Below are 17,987 nucleotides of genomic sequence, written 5' to 3' on the forward strand. Positions count from 1 at the left end.
GAAAGCATGTTTAGAGTCTCTTACCACTGTTTGTTGTGTCACATTTCTGGTCTCACTGCTGGGTGACAGGTGTCCTGCAAGTACCACCAGACATCACCTCAAGTACCACTCACTGGTAGTACCTATACCCCTAGTTGAGAAACACTGTACTCGATCAGTGATTGTGAACCTTTTAAGCATGGCATGATCAAAAATCTGGAAAATGCCTAACTTGACTCTGCTGCTGTGTCATTGCCCCCACAATCACACAAGAGAAAATTCTTTACATTTTTTTTAATGTCTAATCAGGTGTAGACTACCTATGCCTAGGGAAGGAAAAGAGATGCAACCCAACCCCATTTTCCCTCTACTTACTTAAGCTCCCTACATAGCCTCTCTTCTTCCATCATGCCACTTCTCTGAAATGAACAGCAGGCACTGAGAAGCATGTGCTGCTCCTGTTCATTTCAAACAGAAACCCCAGGGAAGAGAGGCTATGCCTGGAGCTCTCCTAAGTAGATAGGCAAGCACCCCTCCCGCCTGTGAAGGGGGAAGGGGAACAGAGGCATCCCCACATCCCTTTCACTTTACTTAGTAGCACATCATATACAGCTTGTCCCCATCCTCTATGCCACTTCTTTATTCAGCAGGACAGGGAAGAGAAGAGGTGGGAAGTCCCTGGCAGATTGACGGCAGTAGCATTTTTTGGTCAGATCTACAAGTGTGCACATAGGCAAGAGTGAAGGTGAAAAACCAGGGAGATAGTCATGTCTGTTCATGCTAGACTTTTAAGAGTTTCCAAGGGTAGGAAAACATGCTCGAAGTGTCAGAGCAGCTCTTTGGTTGCCACCTTTTACATATATGTCATAGGTTCACCATCACTGTCCTAGATAGTAGTGTGATTTAGCAGGACTGAATGTGTCTTTCAGAACACCAAGTGCCAGGGGCTAAGGCTATTGCAAACAAAAGCTACAACCTGGATACCACTGCTCAGACCAAACACAATCATGCTTGGATCAGGTTTCAGGCAAGATCTAAAATGGAACCTCCATCTACAGTGGCAGTGTACCTCTCAAAATCAGAAGGTGATGACATATGCATCTTCAGGCTCTATTTGCGGGTTTCCCAGAGGGATCTGACCAGACAATGTTAGGGGTTGCTGGAGCTCCAGTCTGAACCAGCAAGAATGCTTTTCTTCCATTTTCCAAACAAGAGGTTACCTCTTGAAACTTGCTTCTAGTACTAAGTTGATCTTTTATCCTCTTATTGTCTGGCAACCCAGCTTCGCTGTTATCTTTTTCCCCCCTTACCCAAAGAAACATCCTTGCACCATTATTTTTAAAGTTTTTTTTTAATTTTTGGTTTTTCAGGGTTTTTTCTCCTTTTTGATTTTTTTTTAAAAAAGCCCCTAAATTCTATGGCTTCAAGGAAGCTTCAGAGAAACTTATACGCCATTACCTGTGTACACTGTTTTTGAAAGCAATAACTAAAACTCACAATGCAACACTCTCTCTTCTGCTTTGGAGCTACACCAGCACAAGTTTCATTTCTATTCAGACTCAGTTAACCTGGTTTTTTTTTGTTACACACAAATTTTTTTTTAAAAAAACAATTAAGTCTGCAAGACTCATTTTGATGCAAGCCAGACAATGTGGGCCAAAGCTTACATCTCATAAAGACCAGGGAACAAGGTGCGTGTTTCTTGTGTTTATCAAGGTTTCACCCACTGATGTACTTGGTTTCTTACTTAATTGTTCCTTAAAACTTTCCAAGTCATTAAAATAAAAATAGAACAACCCACATCGCAAGCGGTAGTCCAAGCACACTCATGCACCCTTACATAAACATTTTAATTTTTAAAAAAATTTTTGTTTTACACCTTCCTGGGACTGGAACATTTTTCCAGCACGACATTTAAGGCTGTTTAATCCCCCCCCCCATTTGCATCATTTGGGAAAACAAGCTCAAACATTGCAAATACCTAAGCAATCCTATTTTTGTGGAAGTCACTGGGATCAAGGCCATTCCCAGAAGGTTTCCGCCTTCCCCCTCCCAATCTTAGTTCTTTTTAGCAGGGCAGAGGCACCATTTTGAAGTTTGAAACTAAGACCAGTAACAGTAGATGCTACTCTGATAAGACACCCTCCCCACCTCGATAGAACATTCAGTCAGAGAACGGGGCGAGGGTTACAACCATATAAGAAGTTGCTCTTGTCCATCTTTAAAGCATAACATTCAACAAGTGCCAGCTACTTCAATATTGGGGGGGAGGGAGAGAAAGAAGAGAGAAATACCTTACATACAATACAAGCTTCATTCAATGCAACATCTGCAGGTGGGAAGGTGCCGCCCACAATCTTGAGAGGATGGGATTGTAAACCCACAGCAGCAGAGGTCTAGGTTCAAATTTAGCTCTATAAAGTGATCAAGATGATGGCAAGCATGAGTCTGGAGACTCATGGGAGCAGGGAAGAAGAGAGAAACTATCCCATGTGAATGTGAGGGACGCAGGAAGCCAAGCAGAAACAGTTTAGCACTGGTGGGGTGAGGTGCATTCCCAAAAAACAGGTACACACTTGTAGTCCAGTGCAGCTCCATTTCTCCACACACTCCCACAACACAGTGCTCTTTACTTCAGCTGAGACCAGAGTGCTCCCCTGAACACCCCATGCCCAGCACAGCTCTCTCCTAAACACAAGCTGGTCATTCCCAACATTACAAGTGCCATGATTACAACACAGGAAAAAAAAAAACCAAAGAACATGCTACTACTATGGAACTGAGCAGGTGGAGGCACCCTTCTCTCCCCCTCCCTTGTATAAAAATATATCTTTAAAGCAGCAACATGCTCCTTCCCATTTCTGCAGTTTAAATGCAAGCAACATCTGTAGCTTGCAGCCATCAGAGGGAAAACTGACCCAGGGGTTTGAATGGTGCTCAAACCCCAGCCAATGAATGGAGAAGGCCCAGGGAATTGAAGGAGCACAGTTGTACAAACTATGCATGTGCCAGATAGCTTATGCAGAACTGAGCCATAGCCTGTGGTGCCAAACACTGTACACCCTCTTGCACTGTTAACACTGAATGATTTCACCGACCTTCAAAGTTATTCTTGTAGCTCAGTACTTTTGGACTCAACATGAACGGCACAAAAATCTGACCTACCAGACATCAGAACATTTTTTGCAAATCTATGTTTCTCCCCCCACAGCAAAAGGATCCTATTCTCTTTTTCTTCCCCAAGCAAAAAAAACACATCTTATGTACATTTTGGTTTTTAACAAGATCTGCTGTCACAGGGAGCGAAACCTTCTGCTGGTTTCTATTGTATGTAATGCACAGAGGGCAGCTGCAATGTTCCCTTTGTGAGTTTAGAGCCCCACGATCTTAAACAGAGAAGAGGGTTTTTAAAAAAAATATGTCAAGAAGGGAATGGATTGTCTTCACATGAATGCACTCGGCCTTGGAGTTCATATAGAGTATTAACCACAATCTGTCGATTAATTTCAGTGACATTTACCTGGAGAAGAAGGTAACCATCATATTCGCCCAGGAGCCACCATCAGATCCCCAACACAAATAGTCTGCCTCTCTCAGCACCAGCTGTAAAATGAACTTATGTATTCCCAAGATCCACTTAGATCTTGCTTTGGTCATGGCAATTCATTCTCCCCGGCCAAAATTGTCTACTAATGGAAGGTGGGCAAGGGATCAGCTTTGGGGTCCTGCTTGACCACCAGCCATTCCTGAGATCCAAGACTTTCCCCTCATCCTCCCTTACCCAGGGGGGAGGGACTTAATTAAAAAAAGATTTCTAAAAACAGATAAACTTCAAGATGCAGATGCTGCTTGTATTGCTACGAAAAAGTGCATTGAGAAATGAAAAAGAAAACGTGTAAACAAGCCCCCCTCCCAATGTGCACGCACATCCCACTGTGTTCGCCTGCCATGCTCAAGGAGGCTAAACCTCCAAACAAGACACTGATGGGGGGGAGAGGAAGAGAGAAGAGTGGCGGAATTTAAGGGACACTGAAGCAGCAAGGAAATCAAGATCAGGAGATCCTTAAAAACAGCGGAAAAAAACCAAACAACTTGATGCACCGCTACAAAAAAAAGAGAGAGAATTTTCCCCCACAGCTCAGGCACCAAGACCGAGATGCATTTTTTTTAAATTAAGAGACAGACGCACACACAAGAGTGACAGGAAGGAAGGAAAAAAAAAACCAAAACCCAACAATATCCTTTGTGGCTGCTGTTCTCACAATCGTTGCTTCTAAGGTTATGTGTAGGATTGATCCCTGTTTTCTTCCAAAAAAACTATTCAATGAAACCAAAGGGGGAGGGAGGAGAAGAGAAAAAAAATCTACAAGTGTGGACTGCTGCATAAATAGTTAATGCTTTTCTGTGGACTGGACAACACAGACGACGCGGACACTTCAGCAGAAGGCCAGTGTGCTGTTCTTTTCTTTTAAACGTAAACGGCCCCTGTTTCGAGTCTCTCAGGAAGAAGAAAATGCAGGCCACCAGGGATGTCCTCCTGGGCACACCTCTGAGCCAAGTCACAAGTGGCTCATGCCCACCCACCCCTGAGCAAAACTGGAGTGGGGGTGAAGCCCGTTCCCTGTCTGAATCAAGATCCATTAATCCATGGCCAGGAAGTGAAAGGAAAAACACAGTCCAAACAATGGATCCTGGTATTTTCCCCATGGGTGCCTCACTTGTGGCGCTGAATGGTTTTCCTCTTCCTTCTCTTGAAGAAACAGCAGCACCTGCAAAGAGCAAGCATCCAAATGTGAATTTGAAGAAGGGAGGTTCCTTTAATTTTCAACAGAAAAAAACTATACACACACACACACCACATGTAATGAAACTGCAGGACTTGCAGAAGGGAAAACTCTGGTAAAGATTTGGTGATTCTTTTGCCCAAGGCATTAAAGCCATAGAAATAAGACTTGAGCTGCACTCAGACTGAGCTTCTGAACTCATGGTGAAAACTACTACTGACCACAAATCTCAGTGCAGTGTAGCGTCACTCCAGACCTTGCTTGTTCTATAGTGAAAGCCGGGGGATTTGAAATTAGAATGGCGAACTGGCTTGAGTACCAAAAGTCCACAAGGAAGCTGTGCCCCTGCTCTGTAGATGCAACACTGTAGGTGTAACATATAGCAAGTCCTCACTTTAAAGTCATTTTGTTTCAAAGTTGAGAAAAAAAATCAATTCCTGGCTGAGGCCACAGTCTGTGCGGAATTTGCACATTCTCCCTATGTCTATGTGAGTTTGCTCTGGCCTGGAAAGCTCACATTTATTTCAATGGTTAATAGGAGAAGTGTTTTAGGTCTTCATTTAGAAGTATGGTGATGTTTTTATGACCAGAAATATACTGTAGGAACTCTTGTTTACATACATCAAAATAGCCTATGGTAAAATTGGTTTTGTTATAAGTTGTTTTTCTTAAAGTTGCCGTTTCCAAGAACCTATCAACAACTTTAAGTGAGGACATACTGTACTGGCCAAAAGTGTGAGCTACAAGCAGACATATTTTGTACTTGAATTGTGCCTCTGTTGTAAATACACAGGGCAGACTTAGGTGACCCTCTCCTCAGCCGCAGATGTCACCATCATCCCATCAATATGGAAACAGTGATACTGCCCTACTTTGAATGTTGCACTGCATAAATGCTCAGAATTCCTAATACACAATGACATTTCTTCCCAGGAAAGAGAATCAGACTCCGCTACAACTCTCAGCTTTACTTCTAGAGGAGGGGTGCCCAAACTCTGCCCATGGGCCATCTGCAGGCCTCAGGGACTCCCCAATCTGGCCTACAGGGAACTCCCAGTCTCCAATGAGCCTCTGGTCTGCTGGACACTTGCTGGAGCCCACACTGGCCTGAAGCAACTGCTCTCAGTACAAGGGCCAATTGTTTGATGTCTCTCATGAGCTACGGGCCAAGGGCTCCCTCCACTGCCTGCTGTTTCATGTCTGTGAAGTGGCAGTGAAGAAAAGGCCGGCCCTGCTTTGCGCAAGGCCTTTTATAGGCCTTGAGCTAATGTGAGATCTTCAGTCATTCATACAAGTTCCATCTCTAATATATTCATTTATGTAAATTTTAAGTGTTAATTTTTTTTCCTAGCCCCTGACACAGTGTCAGAGAGATGACGTGGTCCTCCTGCCATTAAGTTTGGACACCGCTGTTCTAGAGGAAGGGCAGCTACAGTTGTTGTTCTTAACCCTCCTCCACAAGGAAGCTACAGCCAGAGGCTATTGGTGAAGGTGATGCCAGGGGGCACAACCTGCTTGGATTCTCTCTAGGAAACATTCAAAAAAAAAAAGAAAAAAAAAAGAATAGAGTCTTGTGGAACCTTAGTTTCATGAGGCTCTCCACTGCTCTAGCTGCTACAGATAAATATGACCACTCCTCTGGAAATTAATCAAAATGTCCTTACTTTTATTGGGATTGCTATACAACCACATCGTCTCTGGAGTGGGTTTTAGCCAGCATCTAGCTCCTAACTCCCTTAAAAACCTCCTTGGCAAGGCCATGGTACTACAGGCCAACATGTAACTAGCCAACACCTTGGGTAAGGGGCTACTCACTTTGTGTCATCTGCCACCTCGACCTCAGCAGGAGCAGTGATGGGGGCATTGGAGTGGCCGGCGGTTGGGTCATCTGTGTTCAACTCCCCATTGGTTGAGCTCATCACCTAAGATGGAACAAAAGCCAGGCAGGTGAGTGACCAAGTAAAATAGAAGATACCTGTGGGGGAGGGGGGGTCAAGAGAGTGCTCTGTCCATGCCTACCCAACATAGGGAGGAAGAGGGATGCTGGCTCAAGAGAAATGAAAGTTGCCTCATCTCTGCTAGAAAGGCTCAAAAGCACAGCATTCCCACCCCATACCAGCTCCAACCCTCAACAGTGGTTTGGAAGAAGGATGCAGAAAGAGACACCTGAGCCTCACAATGCAGGCATCTTCAGTTGATTTCATACCACAGAGAGGGAGTGACTACCACAGTCACTATCAGGCCACAGTAAAAAAAGGTATCCCCTTTGCAACGCTGCCCGTGCTTCTGGGTTTAATGCAAAACACACCAACATGACACAAAGGAAGATATGGCAGAGCTGCTTCTTATAAGGTGCTGGAAAAGGTGACAGGGCATTAGACTGGCTTTTCAAGTAGCAATACACATTTTGATGGGCATGGCTGTATAGAGCAATGCCCAAGTTCTAACAAACACATTCTGGGAGCAGGGGCCCAAGAGGCTGCCTGCTTCCACATTAACCTCCCCAGGTGCTATGATCATCATCATCACATATGCCACCCCTGTGGAAAGAGAGGGGTGAGACTACCCAGGGACAGGGCCTTTTTGGTAACGGCAGCACCTCAGTGATGCCTGGCACCAAATCTGACTCCTTTAGGACACTAGGCTACAATGTTATCTTCCCAGACTGTTCAGCCTCGGGATCAACTTGAAAGAGAGTGATTGCTCTCAGAAAATGTGTTTTATGTTATTCACTTTTTGCTTTAACTGTATGTTGAAAGCAGCCTGAAAACATTCAGTTCAGAGCTGGGGCATAAGTGCTTTGAAAGCACTTTGGGGTGCCATCCGCAGGCTGCAAAAGTGGGGTTGAGGGATTTTTTGTCAAGTAGATTTAATTTTCAGGGTTGCAAAGCCAAAACTCTGTGGCCTTTCTCCCTTCCCTTTTTGAATAGTGGCTGCCACTCTCCCACTGAACACTCCTCTATGTTATGATGTAGCATAGTTCTAGTACACTGAAATAAAAAAAATGGCTGACAGCTGAGACGGCCAAGTTTTGCCAGTACCCTAAACCAAATAGAGCAAAAGGAACAGTTGCTCACTTGCATTTGCCCCTTCGAAATCAAAAAGGGTGGAATGATTTTTACTTTTCCTTCTCTGAAGAAATCCACATTCTGAAAACCCTGCAGTATGCAATGCTGACTCCTTTTACCATCAGGAGCCAGTGAACTGCATTCTCTTCCAACCATGGTTTGCAAACCAACTCTTTGGTTTAGGAAGAAACATTAGGTGTGCATAAGGCGGTGCACATGCATCACTTGAAAAGTGGCATGCATTACAGCCTGGCCATGGTATGTATTATTTACAGATTATATTCCTCCTACCCCAATTCATGCATCAGGGTGAGAGTTCTACCAGAAACATGTTTATTCTTGAGATTTAGGCATCTGGCACTGTTGTAACATGCTGTAGAAGAGTATTTATGGAGACTTCCTGATTAAATGAATTGCTAGAAAGATCTGGATCTAAAAAAACCAGTTTCCAGGCTTCAAGGTGGAAACAAAGCCCTAAAAACAAGCTTCTAAATCACGATGAGACTGAGAAATACTTTCAGGATGTGAAAGGACTCCAGTACCCAACATATTGCCCATAGTTTGAGCGTGAGCCTCAAATCTTGTTTTGCCAGTCTGACATACACCATAGATACTCTCCTTTAAGGCAAAAATTTCTACTAATAAATCAAGCATAGATCAGCTCATCGTCTCATCTGCGGGTCACTCAGAAGTCAGGGCTGTTCAGGCATGTTGCAGCAACCAGGAGGAGCTTTAATAGTGCCTGCAGGGGGTCTGTGAAGTGTCTCAGGAACATTTTGAGGATTACAGACAGCTTACAAAAATGCAGCTTTGTTTACATTTATTGGAGGCTCCCTTTATAGTTTTCTGAGCACACTTGTTAACGCCAAGCCCAGAAGTGCCTCTTAAAGCGACAGTGAAAAGTTGTCTAGCAGCAATGGAAGCAGGGGTTGTGCTGAGGTCAGCTGTCTATGTTGTTTTGTATTGGTGCTACATTTGTTTTGGAAGGTTTTTAAAGTGCAAATGCTTTTCAAACCTGGATTTTTTAAATCATTTCAATGCAATGTTCAATTATGTTGCTTTAAGGAGTGAATGGCACACAATACTACATAAGCAACTTATTAATGTCTTCAAAAACAGTGGCATAACTCAAATTTTCACCCCTTTCAATCAGGCTCCCGGGCAAGCTGCAGTTCCTTCTCCTCCTCATAAACACCATTCCCTCAGTTTTACCCCTGACTTATCCAAGAGTCATGGAACATTCCATTATTTTGGCTGAAAACCTGCCCTCAACTTATCTGTGAGATCTTACAGGCGAGTATCTGCGGTAATCAAAATTAAAGCCACATTTTGTTGCCACAGCTATTTAAAAACAAACACAATGAAGAAAACCCCAAACTTTGCAAAAAGCAAAGCTTGTACAGTAAGCCTACAACCGAGATTCAAGGTGCCTCAGATTTTGTTAGCAAAACTTAAAATATCCAGGCCACAGAATTCCAGAGGCACCTGACTTTACACTCGTTTCTGAGCATGTGTCACGATCCTGTACAAGCACAGAAAACAAACATCATGACGCTTGCGAGGAAAACAACATTGCTTCTGCAAGAATTGTGATTTGCATTAAAGTAAAGATTTCTGGGTGGGAAGCTTTGGTCACTGGCATCGCTCTTTGTTCCCCATGAGTTGCAAAGTCAAAATGAAGCAAACAGAAAGAAGAACTGCTCATTTACCGATCCAGGTTGCTGAATCCAGAAGACCTGGATTACCCTTTTACAGAATTAAAATTCCTTTTCTGACACAGTCCAGCCTTAAGTAAATGGGCCACAGTAATGCCAGAAGGTGTGGGCAGGCATGCAAGAATGGACACCAGCCTTAACAGGAAGAGTTAGGATTGCCAGTTAGGATTGCAGTGACCACTCTCTGCAACCTCCCTGGAAGAGTAAGAGCTTGCAACTCTCCTGCACAGAAGCTAAGCGGCAACCACATCACAGAAGCTCACATAAACACGCACACACAGCAGAGGCAGTGGAGAGTATCTATGTTCAAGACACAGCTCAGTTCCTTCCAGAGGAAGGGCTCATCACTATCCCCCCTTTTCTGTATGCCACAGGGCAGAGGCTGGGATGGAGAGGAAAGAAAGCAGCTGGGGGGAGCTTGTGCCTTCTCCAAGAGTATGATGCTTGCAGAAGATACAACTTCCCTTGAGTTGAGTGACGAGAGGTAGTGTATGAAGAATAAAGCTCCACTCCCTTCTCCCTAAGTCAAGGATGCATTTGGGCTTCCAAGAGAAATCTGACTGATTAAATGTACACATTTTAGCTGATTAATCCACTGTTTACATTTCCATACAAGTTTAAAAAAACCCATTAGCTCTGAAGCAAGAACTAATGGCGATGCCTGCCTGCAATGTAGCAAGTGCCATTTTGGAAGAGGCATTCCTCCTCCTACTCTCTCTCTCTCTCTCTCTCTCTCTCACATGAGGGAATGCCTCATCCAAAGTGGTGCCTGCTACCATCTGTACAAGCACTCCCTCCTGTGTAGAGGAGATAAGAATATACCTCCTAAAATAGCACTATTCACCTACAGCTTTTCCAAGTACTTATCCTGACAATAAATAACATTTACAATAAATGACAAATGACAAGAAATAAAATTTTAAAATTGGGGTGCCTTTTGATTTGGTTAAACAGATTTTAACCAATGAAAAGGCCCTACTTAAAAAATATGGCAGTGGAATGAATTTTAAGTAGTCTGGTCTGAAACAGAGAGTGCTACTAAGGTAGGATTGTTGCTATTTTGACACCTCCTTCTGGAACAAGCAGGGAATGCAGGCTGCACTTACAATTGTGAGAAAGAAGGCTCCAAAAATATACAGTGTCCAAATGCCCAGGTGCTACCTCATGTGCCTGACCCAAACAAGATAAAAACAGGAATAAAAAGCAAGCCAAAGAAAGCGTGGCTAGAGACCACGGGAAAACTTAGAGGTTTGAACAGCAGCTCTGCAGTCCCTCCACCACCCCCAACCCTGTCCCCCTGATGTACCTGCACGGAACCCCCCAGCCTGCTGGTTGCCAGATGAGTTCCTAGAGGCTCCTCAGCAGGCTGCCGGCCAGCCTGGGGATCCCATAATTCCGTCCCCTCAGGTGACTGCTAATGACGGAGGCAGAAAACAAAGAAGAAGGAAAAAAGAAGAAAAGAAAAAAGAGAAGGAGGAGACAGAAAGGGATGGGGGTTGCAAGGGCAGAGGAAACCACAGGTCAAAGGGAAGAACAAGAGACATGCAAAAGCAAAAAGAATTTAAGACAGGCCTGACTGCAAATCTGCATGGCACCCCTGGAGTCAAACTGGCAGCACTGTGGAGGGAAAATGGATGACACTACACTGGGATACTGCTGGCATTCCCACCTGGATTCAGGATTCCTGCTGAACACATGCACAGAACTTCTTAACATGGGTCGCATTTGGATGCATTTCCTGTTCAAAACAAGCTGGGTGGAATTTCTCAAAGCCAAAGTGAGCTTTCCCACAGACACATTCTGAACCTGATTCGGGAAGGGCCGAAGCTCATTGACAGTGCAAGTGGTTTGCACGTGGAAGGTCCCAGCTTCAATTCCTGGTGACATCTCCCCAGGTAGGCTGGGAAAGATCCCAGCCTGAAACACTGAAGAGTTGCTAGCGGTCAGGGCAGGCAGTATCAGGCCAGATGGATCTACAGTCTGACTCAGCGCAAGGCTGCCATAAACAAGCTGCTTTGAATGCCCACGTGGGAGATAAAGCAGGATATAAATTTGTAAATAAATGTGTTTTCAAGTAAGATTCCTCAAGGGCAAGAGACTTAAAGGATGTTCATGTAATTGAAATGGGTGACAGTCTACCATTCTACCCCATAACAAAACAAAACAAAAAAAAGAAGCCAGTGTGGCAGAAATTCAAATGATGGATATTTGGGAATGAGCCAGAATTCAGCAATATGAGCACAGCCTTTGTGGAAAGAAAGTTCCATCTTCAAAGTCCTCCAGCATTCCCACTGAGAAAAGATCTTGGATAGCGGGGCTGGGAAAGACCTGTGCCCAAGAGCTCAGAGTGCTAATGTAGATGGTGCTCAGCTACTGGATCAATGCCTTGATGCCAGTGTAAGGCAACTTTACATCCAGCCCACACACTCTTCATGCACTCTCCCTGCTCAATAGTGCTTACTGGCTGCTGATCCCCATCTAAGACACCAAGTGGCTCCATTCACTCCACCTTCAACCCAAGGACCCTCTTCACTTCTCCACCCCTTTCTCCAAAACTTTGGTTGCCACATCCCCTGGGGTTTTCTTTTATAAGTTTGGCTACCTGGTGCTGACCCAGCTATACAACCCCACAGGAGCATCGTCTTCCCCCCCCCCCAACTTACTGGCTGTTTGATGTACGGCTGTGCTTTCTCCTTGCTTTGAGGCTGGACTTGTACGTCACTCTGGATTGTGCCGATGGGGGTTGGCTGCACAGACAGAAGAGAAGGGGGTGTGACTCTATTGACAGAGGCAGGTTTGCCTTGCTTGTGTCGGGATATCACTGGAATATTATCTGCCTATTTGGTCGAGGTATGGGGACCTTAAGATATATCACTGCTACAGCTTAAGTCACTCTAAAATCCTTTCTGATCCCAAGTGTGGCCCAATAAGATTTCTTGACAACTCCACATGATCCGGTCTTGATGGTCACTATTGCCCACCTTTGGTTTTGAACTGTTGGATGAGGTCATTTAAAGGAGCTGGAGATCTGTGAGGCCCTGGAAGAGGCCTAAGAGGCCGCAAGAAAGAAAGGAAAGTCTCTAGAAGGAGGTTGTCAGATGGTGGAGAGTGTACTGATGATTAAAAAAAACTTTAATGCACAGTTGATAATTATGTTTTGCTAATATCTCCCTGCCCAAAATAGAAGCTGAGGTTAGGTGGGGTATTCAGGTCACACTGGAAGACAGGTGACTGCAAAGTAAATATGGCACACCAATGGCAGAGAAGATGCAGCAGAAACAGGTAGTGGGTGTTATGATTGTGTCTGAAGTGTCAGAACATTACTTACTAAGGGTTTCCCGGCCCAGTCGTATTCATAGTCGAAGACATATCCATTCCGGTCAAACAAGTCGGTGAAGAGTTTCCGCAAGTAGTCGTAGTCTGGCTTCTCAAAGAAGTCCAGGCGCCGGACATAGCGGAGGTATGTGGCCATCTCCTCTGCAAAAGAGAAAGGAGTTACACTCAGGTCAACAGGCAGCCCTGCCAGCAAACAGACTGGGAGCAGCCAGGGCGAGGGGAGGGTGTCTTTTAAAGAAACAGAACGTAAAGACAGAGCAAAGGTTTTGGTATGTTGTGGATAGTTCTGGTCACTCCCATTTCAAAAAGGAAGTTATGGAAATGGCAGTCAACAAGGATGGGGAGGGAGTTAGATCACCTTTCCTACAATGAAAATCTAAAGTGTTTCGGACTTTGAGTTAAGACTATTAAAAGGGGAGGCTTGAAGGAGGTATATACAACGATGTGGAGAGAGAGAGAAACTCATACGGAACACTAGAACTCAATAAAAATTGTGTGACAGTCAATTCGGGACAGAAAAGAGAAGCCCTCCTTTGCATAATCAGAACTAATTTATGAAATTTATTACCACAGAATAGGATGATCAGATTGTCACAGGCTGTGGGGTCTGAACAGCTCCTCAGCCCCCCATGACTAAATTATGCAGAAAATTATGCAAAAACAGTTAACATTATGCAACGTTACAGGTTCTTTTTTCCGCACAGATTTGCTTACTTTATACAAGTTGCAGAATCCAGGTTTTCTTCTCACAGAAATATCCTGCATTTGTTTCTTTGCCTTCCTCTGAGGTAATTTCTAAACGGCAAACTGTTTGGGGCAGGGACCTGCCCTCTCATTCTTTGAAAAGTCCCTTTCACACGGATGGCACACAACATAGTTTCTCAGATACATCCCTATTCCCCCCCCTTTTTGCCTCAATTTGTCCTTGTGCTACTCTCAGTCAGACAATATCCTTAGAGGCTTGCTTAAAGTGTCTAGGAAAGAAAGGAGATTTGAATACAGGTCTCGGCACCTTTACAGATGAAGTGACAGCCAAGCCAACAGAACAGGAAAAGTTCATTCTGGATCAGGTTCTTTTTAGGCCATAGAAGCCAAACCCACAACAAACTCCCTGGGATAAATTCTTACCAGGGAAATTTTCACACAGCACTTCAACCGGCGTGGCTCTTTTGGTGTCACCAATCTTCTGATACCGCTCCTTCAGTGTATCTGCCTAGAAAACAGAAGAGAGAGATGTGGATCAACCTGAGGGACCCTGCGATGTTTGAGCTGTGGAATGTGTCAAGTGGAAAATAGCTAAAGGGAAGACAATCTGCTAGCCCCAACTGACATTTTTCTGAATTAACTTCTGGCAGTAAGGCCCTTTGTCAGCCACTGGCTAAACTACTGTGACATCACAGAAGGTTTGCCAATGTTCTACTTGCTGAGGGGTAATGGGCAGTCACAGAAGGTCTTTGCTCTGCAGTTACCTTGATGAGACACAACTTGCTAGCTGGTGTCACAATCAAATCAGGATCAGGTAGCCTGCAAGCAGCCAACAAACCTTCTGGAGCAATTGATGGTACTAAGCAGGTACAAGGAGGGCACAAGGAGGGCAACTTAAGCTAAAACCCTATGACAAGCAGATTGTGCGTGTGCGCACTTGCTTGCTTAAATTTGCATTCCATAGAATTCAGCATCTTGGCACTGATTTCACAGAGACAACACTCACCTTGAGGCCTTGCCAGGGCAGGCTTCCTCGCAGGAAGTACATGAACATGTGACCTAGAGCTTCCAGGTCATCTCTGCGGCTTTGTTCTGCAGACAGAAATAGGAAGCTCAAGTCTAGAAACTTTAAATGAGATGATGCAATTTGATCTTAAAAAGATTCTTAAAATTAACGTTACTCCTTTGACTTCAACAATGACCACACTGCATTTGTTGCTAAAATAATCTCTCATGTCATGTCTGAGTTCAAGCAAATCCAAGATGGTTTCACAAAATGGTAATTTTCGTTTTTTACAAGATCTTTGCTTTTTTGCGATATGAGGTAGAGATTCTAGTTTTTCAGATTTCTATTTTTATTTTTGGTTTGTTTGAAGAAAAACACAAGTTTCTCTTAACCACACAGTCTCCTCAGACAGTATATCTGATCTAACAATTAAGACAGTTAAACTCAAAAGAAATCACCACCCTGGTGAAAATGGTTGAGGGTTGGAAAAAAAACAATAAGTAATTTCCCAACAATTTGACATATATTTATTCAAGTGAGAAGACCATGATTGTGTCAAAGAATTCATGTTGTTAAAAAAGGTCAACGTTTCGTTCTATTTTTTCAGAACTTCATCAGAGAAAACGCACCTAGACAGGGTACATTGCTAGACAGCAAGCCAGAAATAAGTAATTTTGTCTGGAAGGGGAAGAAAGTCAGAATCACCTTTGATACCTTTCAAAGTCCAACTTAAAAAGAAAACGTCTTCATGCTCTAGACCAGGGGTCTCCAAACCCCGGACTAGGGACCAGATGCAGCTCGTGACAAGCCTCTATCCGGCCCACAGCAAACCTCTGGACCCCTGCAAGCCTCTGGCCCGTTCAACTGAATGTAAATAGAGCTGTGCTTCAATTGTGTCTGGGGGGTGTTCTGAGGGCTGGAGAGACCATGCACCTCCCCTCAGAATGCCTTCTAAAGGCCAAAAAAATCACTTCCTGGTTTTTCTGAAAAACCAGAAGTGATGTTTTTGAGCCGTCTGAAGGCCTTAGGCTTTATAATGTATTTATTTAAATTTTAAATATAAAATTTATTTATTTTTCTGGTCCTCGACACCATGCCAGATATTTGATGTGGGCCTCTGGCCTAAAAGTTTAGATACCCCTGCTCTAGACCCCACCCTATGCTACAATGATGTATAGTTGTGGCCCTCATCTGTCAACACACTTATCTGTGAAATCTTGAGCAATAAAATTATAGGCTTGTCTACTCAGAAGTAAGCCCTACTGAGCTCCATGAGACTTCCTCCCAAGTATATGTGCACAGGAATTCTGCTCAAGGGGTCAAAATCAGATCTTGTGTGAATCCTCCCATTATTCAATCCCCTTTCCCCATCTTCTCCTTACAATCCAAGAGACAACCCCCGCCCCCCGAATACCCCTTACCAACCTTTCCCTAGATGTGTGTTGATGCTCATGTACCGTGCCGTTCCTGTCAGGCTCTTGTGCTCTCGGTATGGGATGTGTTTTTTGGTCTCAGGGTCGATGTACTCTTTGGCCAGGCCGAAGTCAATGATGTGGATGGTGTGTTGACGCTTGCTGCCAGGCCGCCCCACCAGGAAGTTCTCCGGCTTGACATCTCTGTAGATCAGGCTTTTGGTGTGAACATACTCCATCCGTGTGATCTATGGCAGGAGATGAGGGGATAATAGATGGGGGGGGCATGATTATAAGGGCTATGCATGATCTTCTTAAAATGGCACCAAGAAAAGCCACATGTTGCAGTGGTACAATTTAGGTAAATGCATACTGCAAATTCTGTTTAAGGTGTACTGTGCTTTTGCTCACTGGTGGGGAGGGGCAAAGATACATGGAGGGCTTCTGCCCCGAACAGCGGAAGCCATATTCTGCCACTCCTCTGGATAGGCATTTCCCATAGGTTTTCAAGTAGCTTTTTCAACCATGGCAACTAGAAATATGATTTTAAAAAAGGAAAGCTGAAACTTCAGAGGACTGAAATGATGGTTGCAGAATTCGACATTTCTATCCCACCTCCTTGCTAAAACCTCAAACAAGATAAGAACAGAAACACAAAAAGACTATAAATGGTAGCAGATTAAAAAAAAACCAATCCTGGCTTAAGAACTTTAAAATAGGAAACAAACATTAAAACCAGAAAAAGAAGAGAAGATTAATCTAACACAAACGTTATCAAAATCAAGGGAGATGCTGTAGCCCAGTGACAGCACTTGCTTTGCAGGCAGAAAAGCTTTGGGTTCAATCCCTGGCAGCATCTCTGGCGGGGGGGGGGGTACATAAAGATGCTAGTGAGACTCTGGAGAGTTGCTGCCAGCCAGTGTGGACAACACAAATACAAAAAATGGACTCATAATCCGACTGTATTAGGCAGCTACATTAAAAGTCTGCAAAAGCGAGGCAGGTCTTATCCAGCGTCTCAAAGACACCAGTGAAAGTGCTCGAAAGACATGCTTAGGGATAGAGTTCCACAGTTTGGGAAACTTCACCACCAAGAAGGGCCTCCATATGAAGCTGCCGGAGTTACCACCAACCAAGCTCTAGAAGGCACTAAGAAGAACACAGTAATCTACTTCCTCATAACCATTAGTCATTTCAGTGGCGTAGCTGGAGGGGGGTGAAGCAGCCAGTCTGGTGGGCAGGCTCAGCATGGCGGGCAAGCGACCCCTCCCTTCGGAGCCATTCCCGGAAGGGGGAGCAAAACAGAGCTGTATCCATTTGGAAGGGCTCTGAAGGGAGGGGCCGCTTGCCAGCCACGCTGAGCCTCCCCGCCAGACTGGCTGCTCCGCCCCCCTCCGGCTACGCCACCGAGTCATTTGATTTTCTCTGTAAACCACTTTATGAACTTTTCATTGAAAAGCAGTGCATAAATACTGTTAAGAACAACTGCTCCAGACAAGTTAACAAATCAATCTTTAAAAACTCTATGCTGTTCAATTCTACGCATCATCTAGCACTGCTGCTATTCTCCATTTACTAGGGAATTTCGCAATTGCAGCTTTGTCATTTGCTGTCCACAGGTCTGCTAGTTTCTTGAAAGGGAGCCGAGAAAGCTTTCAATTAAATCAAATGTGAGGAACGAAGACACCCATCCAAGAAGGGCTCACCCAGCTTCTCTAAAATAAAGACAGTGGCCAAGTGCATGAATCCTTGAAAGAGCCACTCACCAGCTGGATGGCAATCATGAGGACAGTCTTGAGAGTGAATGTCCGGTCACACAAGTCAAAGAGGTCTTCCAGGCTGGGCCCCAACAGTTCCAAAACCATGGCATTATACTTTCCACAAGGGCCAAAGTAGTAGACCTGAGGGATTCCTTCTGGAACGGTTCAAGAAGAAGCAATCGGCAGTAAGACGGAAGCCTGGCTTCAGGTTGAAGGATGCTA

At 44.4% G+C, this 17,987-nt stretch overlaps 1 protein-coding gene across 5 annotated transcripts in view; it reads right to left on the minus strand.

The window, feature by feature from the left end:
• Nucleotides 1-1,810: 1,810 nt before the first annotated feature.
• CSNK1G2 (casein kinase 1 gamma 2) overlaps nucleotides 1,811-17,987 on the minus strand; it is a 61,233-nt gene continuing 45,056 nt past the window's right edge. For 2 of the 5 annotated variants that reach the window (XM_066636621.1, XM_066636622.1), the window contains exons 5-13: nucleotides 17,772-17,920; nucleotides 16,019-16,253; nucleotides 14,594-14,679; nucleotides 14,011-14,095; nucleotides 12,875-13,023; nucleotides 12,210-12,293; nucleotides 10,853-10,960; nucleotides 6,579-6,685; nucleotides 1,811-4,748 (exon numbers count right to left, since the gene is read on the minus strand). In XM_066636621.1, the coding sequence (XP_066492718.1) occupies nucleotides 4,694-4,748; nucleotides 6,579-6,685; nucleotides 10,853-10,960; nucleotides 12,210-12,293; nucleotides 12,875-13,023; nucleotides 14,011-14,095; nucleotides 14,594-14,679; nucleotides 16,019-16,253; nucleotides 17,772-17,920 (1,058 nt within the window). In that variant the 3' untranslated portion in view covers nucleotides 1,811-4,693. The remainder of the gene's footprint in view (nucleotides 4,749-6,578; nucleotides 6,686-10,852; nucleotides 10,961-12,209; nucleotides 12,294-12,874; nucleotides 13,024-14,010; nucleotides 14,096-14,593; nucleotides 14,680-16,018; nucleotides 16,254-17,771; nucleotides 17,921-17,987) is intronic. The other 3 variants (XM_066636623.1, XM_066636625.1, XM_066636624.1) reach the window with 3 other exon arrangements.

This window comes from Tiliqua scincoides, chromosome 8 (assembly GCF_035046505.1).
Source record: "Tiliqua scincoides isolate rTilSci1 chromosome 8, rTilSci1.hap2, whole genome shotgun sequence".
Lineage (NCBI taxonomy): Eukaryota > Metazoa > Chordata > Lepidosauria > Squamata > Scincidae > Tiliqua > Tiliqua scincoides.